The sequence below is a fragment of the Giraffa tippelskirchi genome, chromosome 1, assembly GCF_054371585.1.
Source record: "Giraffa tippelskirchi isolate mGirTip1 chromosome 1, T2T-mGirTip1v1.2.pri, whole genome shotgun sequence".
Taxonomy (NCBI): domain Eukaryota; kingdom Metazoa; phylum Chordata; class Mammalia; order Artiodactyla; family Giraffidae; genus Giraffa; species Giraffa tippelskirchi.
Window position 1 is genome coordinate 94,145,478 of NC_137275.1, and position 14,159 is coordinate 94,159,636.

Sequence of the window (14,159 nt, forward strand, 5' to 3'; positions counted from 1 at the left end):
CATACAGCACCCTGTCACATAGAGCTCTTTAATTATCACTGTATTAGTTAATTTGATTCAATCGCAGAAACTAAAAGGTGTTAGGCAGCTCAAACCATAAAGCTTATATAGCTTTCTAGGCAACTGTAAAAGGACATTCATTTGTCCAGGAGAGATGCAGTTTTATTTAGAAGGAAGAATGTGGATTTGTTAAATATCCCTGGATGTCCTTTCTAGGTGGATTGCTCTGTCCTATGTTTGCCATCTGGGCAACCCTTGGCTGTCTGTGGATGAGCTGGGGTTGACCTTTAACATGAGTCACTAGTCTTCACATCTGCTCTATCAATGTTGACTCCATCATCTCCTAAGGAAGAAGCTTACGCTCAACATGAATGGCAACATTAGCCCAAGTGCCATATAATTCGGAAAGCAAGGCTTTTTACAACCAAAAATAATATGAGAGATTCAAAATCCAAACAGAATGTAGTTGTGGATTATGTTATATTTTTCATGTTATTCTCCTCTCTCTTCTCCACTAACACACACTGTCTTCTAAGTTCCTTCTACTGCTGTTACCTGTGACGACAACAATGTGTTTGCTGGATGGAAAGCTTATTAACAAGGTTAGTAACCCTTACGCAGTGTATTTGTAGGACGTTCATTCTGAGTCTTGAGTTTGTGAGTCCAGAAAGCAATGGAAATTCCATGTATCCCCCCACACACAACTCCTGCTGCCCCTGGGGTCTATTTCTCATATAAAAGGTCAAAGCTACCTGGCTGAGGCTAGCTGAAATCAGAAGAATCCTGACTTTCAGAAAAGTGACCTAGTATGTGAGAAATGAGGAGGACATAATTAAATATGAGTAGAAAGACTTGGAGTCGTCCCCATTCTCTATAAGGGGTGTTCACTACTGTGACTGTTATTTTTCTGACTATTGCTTCACCTATGTTTTGACTAGCACTTGGAACACTACCTCTGGGCAACTTAAATGAAAGCTTGTTTTACAGCTCGAAGCAAATTGGCAGAAATTTCCATTATTCATCAAATCTGTTGTAGATGATTTGCCTGAGCCAGATATTTCTGGGTCCTGGGTTCACTCCTGAAGAAATAACTGCTGTTGTTCCAAGTAGAAAGTGATCCAGGAAACTTGGAGCTTTTATTTTCTATCACTGATTTGTGAAAACATAGCCAAATCTGTTTGAGAAGGAACAGCATTTAGCAGTGCTGGATTCCCAATGCTTCCCAGATTTTGTGTTTTTTGGGAAGTTAAAATGGAGGAAGTCTTGTTCAGGATTCAGAAGCAGGAGAGCAGGACTCTGACCTGCCTGGACACTTGCCTGCATGCACAGCAAGTCAGGTGGTACCTCAGATAAGAGAGGGAGTGGGTCTCGGAAGTACTGAACCCCTGAAGGTCGCCAACCCCTGGGGTCTAAGAAGTCTTCTGACTCATAAGGTGAAACAAATAGCATTGTAAAAAGGTTAAGGTAAAATCAGAGCTGCATTTTTGCACACAAACTGATAATGATAACAGATTGTGACCTTTGATCTTGAGTGTTCTAAACCCTTTTGATATATTTTTTAAGTATAATTTTATTGTCTTTTCAGAAAAAACAGTATTTCCTCAGTCTTTAAGGACTTGGATTCTTACATGGGCTTTGGTGGAGTGCGTGGAGCAGCACCGGCTGGTCTATATCGGGGTGGAGGTGTTCTGCTTTTCCGGGCTTCCGGAGAGTGATTACTGACTACCTTGCTGTGAATGGCACAACTTACACGGTAATGTAGTTTCACATACAGCTTGGGAAGCAAGTAGGAGTCAAAAACACTTACTTCAGAAATGTCCCTGAGGGCTGCGGCCTCTACTATATTCCAAATGATGAACTTCTTAAAGGCCTTATCCTTGGGCACACAGTGGGCACAAGGCACAAGGAATAGGCTGCATGAGGCCGTGGCCCTTTTTGGCACCATTGTTCCTTCTTTTTCTTGGTCATCTTGGAAGTGCAGAGGCAAGATCCCTTTGATATTTATTGACATAACTTAAATTCTAATGAAGCCCTTTTGACCTCTGGCTAACTTTGGGATGCTTCAAAGAGCCCCTGTGTAGGTGTGTGTGTGTGTGTTAGTGGCTCAGTCATGTCTGATTCTTTCCCCATGGACTCTAGCTCACCAGGCTCCTCTACCCATGGAATTCTCCAGGCAAGAATACTGGAGTGATTGCCATTCCCTTCTCCAGGGGATCTTCCTGACCCAGAGATTGAACCCAGGTCTCCCGCATTGCAGGCAGATTCTTTACCTTTTGAGCCAACAGGGAAGCCCTCAAAGAGCCTGTAGAACATCCCAAAGAGAGATATTAAACTAGTTAGGTTCATGGGAAATATTGTTAAATGCTCCTTGGAAGGAAAGCTATGATAGACCTAGATAGCATATTAAAAAGCAGAGACATTACTTTACCAACAAAGATGCTTATAGTTAAAGCTATGGTCTTTCCAGTAGTCATGTACAGATGTGAGAGTTAGACCATAAAGAAAGCTGAGTGTCAGAGAACTGGTGCTTTCAAATTGCGGTGCTGGAGAAGACTCCTGAGAGTCCCTTGAACTGCAAGGAGATCAACTCAGTCAATTCTAAAGGAAATCAGCCTTGAATATTCACCGGAAAGACTGATGTTTAGCTGAAGCTCCAATACTTTGGCCACTTGATGTGAAGAGCTGACTCGTTGGAAAAGACCCTGATGCTGGGAAAGACTGAGGGCAGAAGGAGAAGTGGGCCAAAGAGGATGAGATGGTTGGGTAGCATCACTGATTCAATGGACATGAATTTGAGCAATCTTGGGGAGATGGTGAAGGACAAAGGAGTCTGGTGTGCTTCAGTTCATGGAATTGAAAAGAGTTGGACATGACTTAGTGACTGAATAGTAACAAATTGTCAAATGAGTAATAAATCTTCTCAGGCTATATTGTATGGAATATGTTATTAATATAGGTATTCTAGAAATAATATAGATTTCATAAAGATCTGACATGTCCTGGTAAAACATGATCAGTCATAATTCTAATTGCTATCTAAAATGTTACATGTCACAGCAGTAACCAAGTTACTTTGTCAATTGCACTGTAATCAGACTTTTAAAAAAATAATTTAAAAAATTTATTTATTTTTGGCTGTACTGGGTCTTTGTTACTGCTTGGACTTTTCTCTAGTTGGAGTGAGCAGGGGCTGCTCTTCATTGCGTTGCACAGGCTTCTTACTGCAGTGGCGTCTTTGGTTGCAGAGCACAGGATCAAGGGCACTGAGCTTCAGTAGTTGTGGCACATGGGCTCAATTGTTGGGCTTCCCAGGCTCTAGAGCACAGGCTCAATAGTTGTGGCACACGGGCTTGCTCTAAGTTGCTCTAAGGCATGTGAGATCTTCCTGGATGAGGGATCGAACTCTGAGTCTCCTGCATTGGTGGGTGGATTCTTTACCACTGAGCCACCAGGGAAACCCCTGTAATCAGATTTTAAACATGCCTTTTAAAGCCTTTTTTTGTCATTATAGAGAGCTACGGGTTTCACTCTGATGCCTTTGCAAAAGTACTACCTCTTCAAGATTTATAGAAAGGATTTCTTAAGATTAAATTAAAATTAACTAGATAAGCAAATTTTGTTATTAATAGTAAACTGGTATTGGACTGAATTTGGTTTTCTCTCTCTGTTAAGAGAAAAAAAGTTTTCTTATCATGTGGCTTTTGATAACAGAATATATGAATTTCTTTGCCTTTAAGTGATTTATATTTGTTTTTAAAATCTTTTGGTAAATAAATATTATTTCACAATGATCTGTGAAGTTTGTGACACACATAGATAAAGCTCCTTGTGTGTCTACAAAAAATTGACCTTCATTATCAGACTTTTGCTATCTTGATGTCCTTAGGATATGGAAAGAGTCTACTACTAAATCAAGGAATTTAAAATGGGTAAACAATAGCTGTAAATCAAACAGCCAGGGCTATGGGAAATCCAAGACTGCTTGGTTTTTCCTGGTTCCCTGACAAACCTCATTTTTTATTTGATAGGATAAAGCCTTCCCTGGCTGCAGGGTTAATGTCCTCACAAAAAATTTCTGTTTCACTGAATAGTAGATTCTAGTTTTGTTAATTGAGATCTATACTGGGAAGACTCACTTCCCAGATAGTTCCTTCCTGTTATGTTTGATTACTAAAAAGTTTAATTAAATTATTCTAAAGCTCATCTCAGCAATCTATCTTTGGATAGAGATTAGCTTCCTTGGTGGCTCAGTTGGTAAAGAATCCACCTGCAATTCAAGAGACCCAGGTTCTATCCCTGGGTTGGCAAGATCCCCTGGAGAAGAAAAAGGCTACCCAATATTTTTGGGTGTCCAGTATTCTTGGATTATCCAATATCCAATATTCTTGCCCGGGAAATGCCATAGTCAGAGAAGCCTGGCAGGCTGCAGTTCATGGGGTCGCAAGAGTAGGATACAACTTAGTGACTAAACCACCACCACCTAATGAACTACACCCAGGGATTATAAAATTACATGTATCTATCAATGAACTATGTGCTAATTAGAGCTTATGGAAAAAATAAGACAAAAGAATGTCCTTGGATTTCTGGAATACGAAATTTCCAGAAACTGGAAAGAAGTATACCAAGAGTAGTCAATTTGTTGAATTATACACAGTATGCTGTTGTTGTTCAGTTGCTAAGTAGTGTCTGATTCTTTGCAAACCCATGAACTGCAGCAGGCCAGGCTTCCCTGCACTTCACTATCTCAAACTCATGTCCACTGAGTCGGTGATACCATCCAACCATCTCATCCTCTTTGGCCCTCTTCTGCTTCTGCCCTCAATCTTTCCCAGCATCAAGGTCTTTTCCAATGAGTTGGCTCTTCACATCAGTTGATCAAAGTATTGGATCTTTAGCTTCAACATCAGTCCTTCCAGTGAATATTCAGGGTTGATTTCCTTTGGGATTGACTGGTTTGACCTCCTTGCTGTCCAAGGGACTCCCAAGAGTCTTCTCCAGCACCACAATTCAAAAGTGTCAACAGTATATGCATGCATGTGTGCTAAGTCACTTCAGTAATGTCCAACTCTGTGCGACTATATTGATTGAAGTCTGCCAGGCTCCTCTGTCCATGGGATCCTCCAGACAAGAATACTGGAGTGGGTTGCCATGCTTTTCTCCAGGAGATCTTCCCTACCCAGGAATTGAACCCACATCTCATGTCTCCTGCATTGGCAGGCAGGTTCTTTACCACTAGTGCCACCTGGGAAACCCTGTCAACAGTAGGCTTTAAAAGAAGAAAATTTGACTGATACATATACACAGATTCTTGGTGAGTAGCCAATGGATTGGCCACTTTGAGTCCCCTGTGGGTAAAGAATGGGGCTTCCCATGTGGCACAGTGGTGAAGAATCTGCCTGTCAAGCAAGAGACACAAGAGCTTCAGGTTTGATCCCTGGGTCAGGAAGATCCCTTAGAGAAGGAAAAGGCAACCCACTCCAGTATTCTTGCCTGGGAAGTCCCAAGGAGATAGGAGCCTGGCAGGCTATGTAGTCCATGCAGTTGCAGAGTCAAAGACTTAGAGTTGGATATGACTCAGTAACTAAACAACAACAACACAACAACAACTCTTGTGAATAGATTATTCTTGGAAGCCTGACTATAATGTGGATTGTCATTCATGCCTCAATCTTCAGGGATATGCTACAATTAAAAGAAAAATATGAAGAGAAGTGTCCCAAATAGGTTTCTTCATACTTTTCTTTAACTTGTAGCATATCCTTGAAGGCTGAGGTGTGAGTGACAATCCACATTATAGTCAGGCTTCCAAGAATAATCTATCACAAGAGTTGCTGTTTTGTTGTTGTTTAGTCACTAAGTTGTGTCCAATTCTAAGTCTTTGAAACATGAGCCAGACCTAGACTCAGGATAATTTTGTCTTCCTAGCAGACAAGGTCTGTCCTTTCTTAACTTAGACTTTCTATGGACAAAATTTGTCTGTCTCCTAGATTACACAGCACTGATAAAGATATAGCTCAAGCCCCGAACACAAATATTATGTGCCAATTTACTTTAATAGTTGTACCCACTTATTGATAGACTGTGACAAGACTACTGAGGAACTGCTATATGGACCAACTTCTTGCCTTTGGGGAAACCCACCAACCCTTGTGAATGAACTATCTTCCCTAAATCCTGTAAGAATTTTTAAAAAATAGCCCCTCAATTAGTATGTATTGTAACTGATAATGTAAACACGACTTCTATATATCAATTAGTAACTCCTTTTTCCAGATGTCTAGCACATTATTTTTTAAAGTTGCTCAGTCACGTCTGACTCTTTGCGACCCCATGGACTATATAGCCCATGGAATTCTCCAGGCCAAAATACTGGAGTGGGTAGCCTTTCCCTTCTCCAGGGAATCTTCCCAACCCAGGGATCGAACCCAGGTCCCCCACATTGCAGGTGGATTCTTTACCAGCTGAGCCACAAGGGAAGCCCAAGGATACTGGAGTGGGTAGCCTATCCCTTCTCCAGCGGATCTTCCTGATGCAGGAATCAAACTGGGGTCTCCTGCACTGCAGGTGGATTCTTTACCAACTGAGCTATCAGGGAAGCACAAAGGTTGGCCCACTGCTTTGGCCAGGAAACGAACCAGGGCCAACTGCTTGGAAGGCAGCTGCTCACCATTATACCACCACCGCTGCACAAACACATATCTAACACATGTTGATCATTTATATTGGAGGGGGACCAATTATTACTTTCCCCAATGAGAACTTAGGTATTATGGATCCAAATATTATTCCCTACTTTGTCTGTTCCTAATATTAGCTTCTTCTTAGAACTGTTATGTAAGATTTTGCAAGGAACCAAAGAGTTACAAAATTTCATAGATAAACATAATTGTACCTTGATAGAACATTCTGTTGTTACTACCATTGCTGCCAATAAGTTAATGGATGTAGAAGTTGATGTACAAAAGCATACTTCTCATTCATGGTGGGACTTTTTATTTACTAAATCCCCTACAGCTCAAAAACTGTTTTCTGCATTGTGTAATTCATTACTTATTTCTTTTTTTTTTTTTTTTATAAATTTATTTATTTTAGTTGGGGGCTAATTACTTTACAATATTGTAATAGTTTTTGCCATACATTGACATGAATCAGCCATGGGTTTACATGTGTTCCCCTTCCTGGACCCCCCACCCACCTCCCTCCCCATCCCATCCTTCTGGATCATCCCATTGCCCCGGCCCTGAGCCCTTGTCACATGCATCGAACATAGAATGGTGTTCTGTTTCACATATGATAATATACATGTTTCAATGCTATTCTCCCAGAACGTCCCACCCTCACCTTCTCCCTCAGAGTCCATAAAATTGTTCCATGCATCTGTGTCTCTTATTCTGTCTCGCATATAGGGTTATCGTTACCATCTTTCAAATTCCATATATATGCATTAGTATACTGTATTGTTGTTTTTCTTTCTGGCTTACTTCACTCTGTATAATGGGCTCCAGTTTCATCCATCTCAGTAGAACCGATTCAAATGTATTTTTTTTAATGGCTGAGTAATATTCCATTGTGTATATGTACCACAGCTTCCTTATCCATTCGTCTGCTGATGGACACCTAGGTTGCTTCCATGTCCTGGCTATTGTAAACAGTGCTGCGATGAACACTGGGGTACACGCATCTCTTTCAATTCTGGTTTCGTCGGTGTATATGCCCAGCAGTGGGATTGCTGGGTCATATGGCAGTTCTATTCCCAGTTTTTTAAGGAATCTCCACACTGTTCTCCATAGTGGCTGTACTAGTTTGCATTCCCACCAACAGTGTAAGAGGGTTCCCTTTTCTCCACACCCTCTCCAGCATTTATTGCTTGTAGACTTTTGGATAGCAGCCATTCTGACTGGTGTGAAATGATACCTCATTGTGGTTTTTGATTTGCATTTCTCTAATAATGAGTGATGTTGAGCATCTTTTCATGTGTTTGTTAGCCATCTGTATGTCTTCTTTGGAGAAATGTCTGTTTAGTTCTTTGGCCCATTTTTTGATTGGATCGTTTATTTTTCGGGAATTCAGCTGCAGAAGTTGCTTGTATATTTTTGAGATTAATTGTTTGTCTGTTGCTTCATTTGCTATTATTTTCTCCCATTCTGAAGGCTGTCTTTTCACCTTGTTTATAGTTTCCTTTGTTGTGCAAAAGCTTTTAATTTTAATTAGGTCCCATTTGTTTATTTTTGCTTTTATTTCCAATATTCTGGGAGGTGGGTCATGGAGGATCCTGCTGTGATTTATGTCGGAGAGTGTTTTGCCTATGTTTTCCTCTAGGAGTTTTATTGTTTCTGGTCTTACGTTTAGATCTTTAATCCATTTTGAGTTTATTTTTGTGTACGGTGTTAGGAAGTGTTCTAGTTTCATTCTTTTACAAGTGGTTGACCAGTTTTCCCAGCACCACTTGTTAAAGAGATTGTCTTTTCTCCATTGTATATTCTTGCCTCCTTTGTCGAAGATAAGGTGTCCATAGGTGCGTGGGTTTATCTCTGGGCTTTCTATTTTGTTCCATTGATCTATATTTCTATCTTTGTGCCAGTACCATACTGTCTTGATGACTGTGGCTTTGTAGTAGAGCCTGAAGTCAGGCAGGTTGATTCCTCCAGTTCCATTCTTCTTCCTCAAGATTGCTTTGGCTATTCGAGGTTTCTTATATTTCCATACAAATTGTGAGATGATTTTTTCCAGTTCTGTGAAAAATACCATTGGTAGCTTGATAGGGATTGCATTGAATCTATAGATTGCTTTGGGTAGTATACTCATTTTCACTATATTAATTCTTCCAATCCATGAACACGGTATATTTCTCCATCTGTTTGTGTCCTCTTTGATTTCTTTCATCAGTGTTTTATAGTTTTCTATATATAAGTCTTTTGTTTCTTTAGGTAGATATATTCCTAAATATTTTATTCTTTTTGTTGCAATGGTGAATGGTATTGTTTCCTTAATTTCTCTTTCTGTTTTCTCATTATTGGAGTATAGGAATGCAAGGGATTTCTGTGTGTTAATTTTATATCCTGCAACTTTACTATATTCATTGATCAACTCTAGTAATTTTCTAGTAGAGTCTTTAGGGTTTTCTATGTAGAGGATCATGTCATCTGCAAACAGTGAGAGTTTTACTTCTTCTTTTCCTATCTGTATTCCTTTTATTTCTTTTTCAGCTCTGATTGCTGTGGCCAAAACTTCCCATTACTTATTTCTTTGATCACTTTATTTCTTTTGACTATGTGGAATTGTTATTTGACTTACAGAATTAAGAAGACTGCCCATTTTATTTTGCCTTATTCCTATGTTATTTAGCTTAAATAATCCTAAGGCCAGCTGTTAGGGAAATTAAAATGGAGGAAGTCTTGTTCAGCTTCAGAGGCAGGAGAGCAGGACTCTGACCTGTCTTGGACCTGCCTGGACATTTCCTGGATTCCATGCCTGCCTACATGCATAGCAAGTCAGGCGGCACTTTAGATAATAAGCAAGGGAGTGTATCTGGGAATTCTTGAGCCCCTGAGGGTCTGGCCAACCCGTGGGGACTCAGAAGTTTTGTGATTCACAAAGTGAAATATATGGCATTATAAAAGTTAAAAATAACAGAGCTGCATTTTTATACGCAAACTGATAACGATATCAGATTGCAGCTTGGGATTATAAATGAGGAGTCCCTGAAACTGCAATTTAAAGTCTAACCCATGGGGTGGATGCACCCTGGGACCCTTTCCCAACTGGAACTCCAGATTGCTATTAACGAGAGACTTCCCAGTGCTAAGTCTGGATGTTTGTCATCCCAATTTGGTGATATATGTGCTGTTACTCTTCTCTATTGTTTCTATTTCTCTTCTTTTAATGACTGTATATTGAAATTAAGTCAAATAATCCTCTATTATATATTGAAATTATATATTTGTGTGTAACAAGTGATTTCTTTTGTTAACAAATCTTTTGAACCTGAAACAAAATAAAAATTTTTGCAAAACATAAACTGGCACTGTGAGCAGGATTTGTGAAACAAAATGCCACACTTTAAAAAGAAAGAGGTTAAGATTATTCAAGTTTTTATTCCCAGGTAGGAAGATTTGCCTTACTGCTTGCTAGCTACTGAATAGAGCATATCCACTGGATTGTGTGAGAATTGGGACCCCAAATTAATGCGGGCCAAACTGTTAGAAGTTATTGAATGTTTGCAGCTGGTGCCACCTGAGAAAGGGTAAGAATGTACTGCGCTGGGTTGGAGAGGCTGGATCCTCCTCTCTGTCTACTGTAAGGTAACAAAAGTAAAACTTCCAGCAGAACAGTGCTATTAGCTTGCTTTTTTCCAACACTGCTCTATAATAACAGTTCCCTCTTTTCCCCGTACTCCTGGCCCCCCATGGTGTTTTATTATGGTCCTGCTGCAAGAAAGGGCGACTATGCATACTGTAATTCTTCATTTGGCATCAGGGATTTCCCTTTGATTTGGAAAGAATACTCTTTCAAATTCCGCTATGAAATATACAGGAGGGAGAAGGATAAAGCTCCAGGAATGTGCACTGGTGTTGACATTCACTCATATAATGAACTGAAGGTCAATTTTCTTTAGTATTGCTCAGATGAATGATCAGTTGTTCTAAGTCTGCATTATCAGCAGTGCTGTTCACCACTGATTTATACGAGATGATTTAACATTGTCTCCATCCTGCCAGATGTTTAAAACATAGCCAATATTCAGCAGGTACCTCCAAGACACCAGAAGCAACTCCACAGCCCCCTCATGGCTCTTGCCCTGGTTTTGCCGGGAACGCTGATGGTGAGCAGTCATCTATCTCCTTGGCAGTGGTCCTTGCTTTCCTGGAGCATGGAATTGCCTATATTCGTATTTGCAAACAGAGGCTCACTCAAGTGCTACTAAAGGAGAGGGGAGCCAAAGAAGCTTTAAAAAGGAAAGAGGGGTCATTCTACTTTTCAAAATGAGAAACCGTGTTGGGGAGGAATCATATGTCCTTATTTCATCAAGGGTCGTGGTTGGAACTTTCCACCAATTCTTGACTATTTTCCTGTTTCTAGCCTTGGCCCTGCAACTCTGCCTTGTCACAGTGAAGATAGCGGCAGGCCTCCAGTGCATGGCTGTTCAACTCTGTGAAATTTGTCATAAGAGTGTCAGGTATTTCTTACCAGCTTCCCCAAAACTTAAAGTAATCTTTCCCCTCAGGCTGCATTTGGATGCTGTCTTGAGTTGAAGGAGAAGGAGCGAGAGGGCAACAGAGGAAAAGATACCCCAGAGCTGCAGGCCAACCTGAGCGGACACACTGAGAGTCAGACGTACCTACCTTTGCCTGGGCTGTGCTCAAGCAAAGTCAGCTTATTTTCTATTGAGAGTTCAAGCCCATCAACATCATGCTGCATTTCCTTGTCATTGTGTTGATGGTAGTTTTCAAATTTAGTTTTATTAGCCTCTCAGCTCTGCACCACTGGAATTGTCTTGAAGGCTCTCCCTCCGGAAATGGGAATTCTACTTGTGTGGGTAAGTAATCTAATCAAAAGGAGTTCATGTCTTCCCAGAAACTACCTTCTGATACCTCTTTGTTCCATCTTGTATACTTGGCATTTGTTTCCGATTTGTCTTTGGATGTGTGTATTTGCTTCCTTTTTGTTTTCAATGCACGTTTATTTCCTTATTGGCTGTTAGGACTAACTATAAAAATTCAAACTATTCTTCTGTGTGTGAGTTAATAGGTCTTATTTTTAACTAGTTGAACATAAACCTCTGTCTTGATTCTGATGTGAGGAGTGGTTAAATACTTAGTTGATCAGCTTTATATGGGAAATTGGGGAAACAGATGACTTTTTTAAAAATTTTGAAACTGTCTCTAAGCCATAAAGAAAAAAAATATCATCCTTTGGATAACTTTGTGTAGGAACTAAAAGGTTGCTAAAAACCAGTGAAAAATGGGGAGGGGAATTGGGAACAAATGTAATTCCTTCATTGTGAAAGTTAAGCTAAATTTCAAATTGAACCTCCTTGCATTCTCCCCCACAGCTGTTTCTGAAACTCTGAGGCATCGCCAGTTTTAGTAACAGGTGAATTGTAACTTTGGGAACTGCTAAGAAATGATAATATGCCACAACCCTTCTCATATTAAATGGGCTCTTCATCAAGAGGAAGTGGGAATTCTACTGAATGCAAAATAGCAATGCTGAGTAAGAATTTATTTTAATCCTTGGTGGCTCTCCAACCTGTTGCTCAAACAAGGCAGTCATTTCCATTCACTAAAGGGCATAAACTGCCCTGATATTCCTTTCTTGTCATTTTACCCATTTGAGAAGAAGTCTGGCTCCCCAAAAGAGGTAGATTGAGGGAAATAGTAAATTTTCCAGAAGAGAAAGAGAAGCCTCTGGAAATTAGCACAAAATAATGGGAATAAAGGGAACAGTTCTGAGCCAAACTGCTGACATTGGGCTCCTGCCCTGGCTCTCCTATAAAGGAAATTACAGGGATGAGGAAGTCAAGGCTCTGTCACCAGGCAGTATTCACTGGAACGTTTGAGCATAACCCTAGGGTATTGGAAGGAAGGACTGAGTTCTAATTATCTCTGGGTCCCCAGCACCTAGAACATATCCACTGTCACAGTTTATACTCAGTAAATTCTTGCTGAATGAATGAGTATCCCTGACCTGATAATGCAAGTCCTAAACAATAAAAGCAAAAAAGGAATGACAGGGATTTTCCTGGAGGTCCAGTGGTTATTCTCTATGCTTCCACTGCAGGGGACTCATGTTCCATCCCTAGTCTTGTTGGGTAACTAAAATTCCACATGTTGTGCAGTGCGGCCAAAAAAAAAAAAGATGGCAAAAAGCAAAAATAACCCCATGAGCCGGTGACTCAGCTGTTGGAGGCAGAGCTTTTGAGCATAGTTTAGTTGAGTGGCCTGGACCCTCTTTGGGTTGGGAGAGAGTAATTGGCAAGTGACCACAGCCAGGCATCTGCATGGGATGCAAAGAGAGAGTGGGAACCAGTCAAGAAGCAGAAACTGAGAGATAAAAAATAAGATGCAAATAAACTTCTGTACATGGCTTTAGAGTCTCAAGGAACTCACTGCTAACAAGGGAACCTACACCTCATGCTTCTCACTAGTCCCTGCTGGTGGCTCAAAAGTGCCTTCACTGAGGCTAGTTGAAGAAATAAACCTGAAGCCCAGGATAGAGACAATGAGTTAAGAGGACTGTGTCACAAAAGGGAAGGAACCGAGGTTTAAGATGCAAACATACCTCATTTCAAATCTATGCTACCTAGTTAATACTGGAGCTATAGTGGAATATATTGTAATTCCCTGGTGGCTCAGTCAAGTAAAGGATCCATCTGCAATGCAGGAGGCTGCCTGCAGCATATGTGACCAGGGTTTGATCCCTGGGTCTGGAAGATCCCCTGGAGAAGGAAATGGCAACCCACTGCAGTATTCTTGCCTGGAAAATCCCATGGACAGAGGAGCCTGTGGGCTGCAGTCCATGGGATCGCAACAGTCAGAAACGACTTAGCGACTAAACCACAACCACATAGTGAAATATTGTTGAAAAATAATAATACCCCGTTTTGGAATTGCTGTGGGGATCCCATGGGATAATATGGGAAATGCACTTACCACAGAGGATGGCAGACTGTGCTTAATAAATATCCTCTTGGCTCCATATCTTGGCTAAATCTCTGTGATCAAATCATGTCACAAGATGCCTTATTTGAACACTGCAGTGACATGGCACAGACTCCATGGAGGGTGGGATGTCTGGATGCCACTTTGTGACTCTGACTCTTTGCTCCCTCATTCCTTGCAAGTCAAAGGTTTAAAACCTCTACTTGACACTCCACGTCTTATGTTAGCCAATAACTACCCAGGTTGCACCATATGCCCATGCATTTCAGAGGATAGTATTTCTCCTCTCTAAATAGATATGGTGCCATCATCTATTTTTCCTCTAATTAAATTCTACTTGCCTTATCCCTCACCCTTGACATTGAGATAGATGACCTATGGCCAGCCTGACCCAGGAGGAAGAATCCTTTGTGGTCTGATTCAGGTAACTTTATGCAATGTTGTCTTGCATGTGACTATGAGCCTGATAAACCAAATGATAACACAGACATGGGT

The 14,159-nt window shown here is 40.7% G+C and overlaps 1 protein-coding gene and 1 pseudogene across 1 annotated transcript in view; one reads left to right on the forward strand and one right to left on the reverse strand.

Moving 5' to 3' along the window:
- Nucleotides 1–1,624: 1,624 nt before the first annotated feature.
- LOC145515701 (small ribosomal subunit protein eS26 pseudogene) lies at nucleotides 1,625–10,837 on the reverse strand (annotated as a pseudogene).
- A 575-nt stretch (nucleotides 10,838–11,412) lies between these two features.
- The window catches only part of EGF (epidermal growth factor), a 95,644-nt gene continuing 92,897 nt past the window's right edge, over nucleotides 11,413–14,159 (forward strand). Inside the window, 1 exon segment of the mRNA XM_081516912.1 lies at nucleotides 11,413–11,540. Coding sequence (XP_081373038.1) covers nucleotides 11,413–11,540 — 128 coding nt within the window.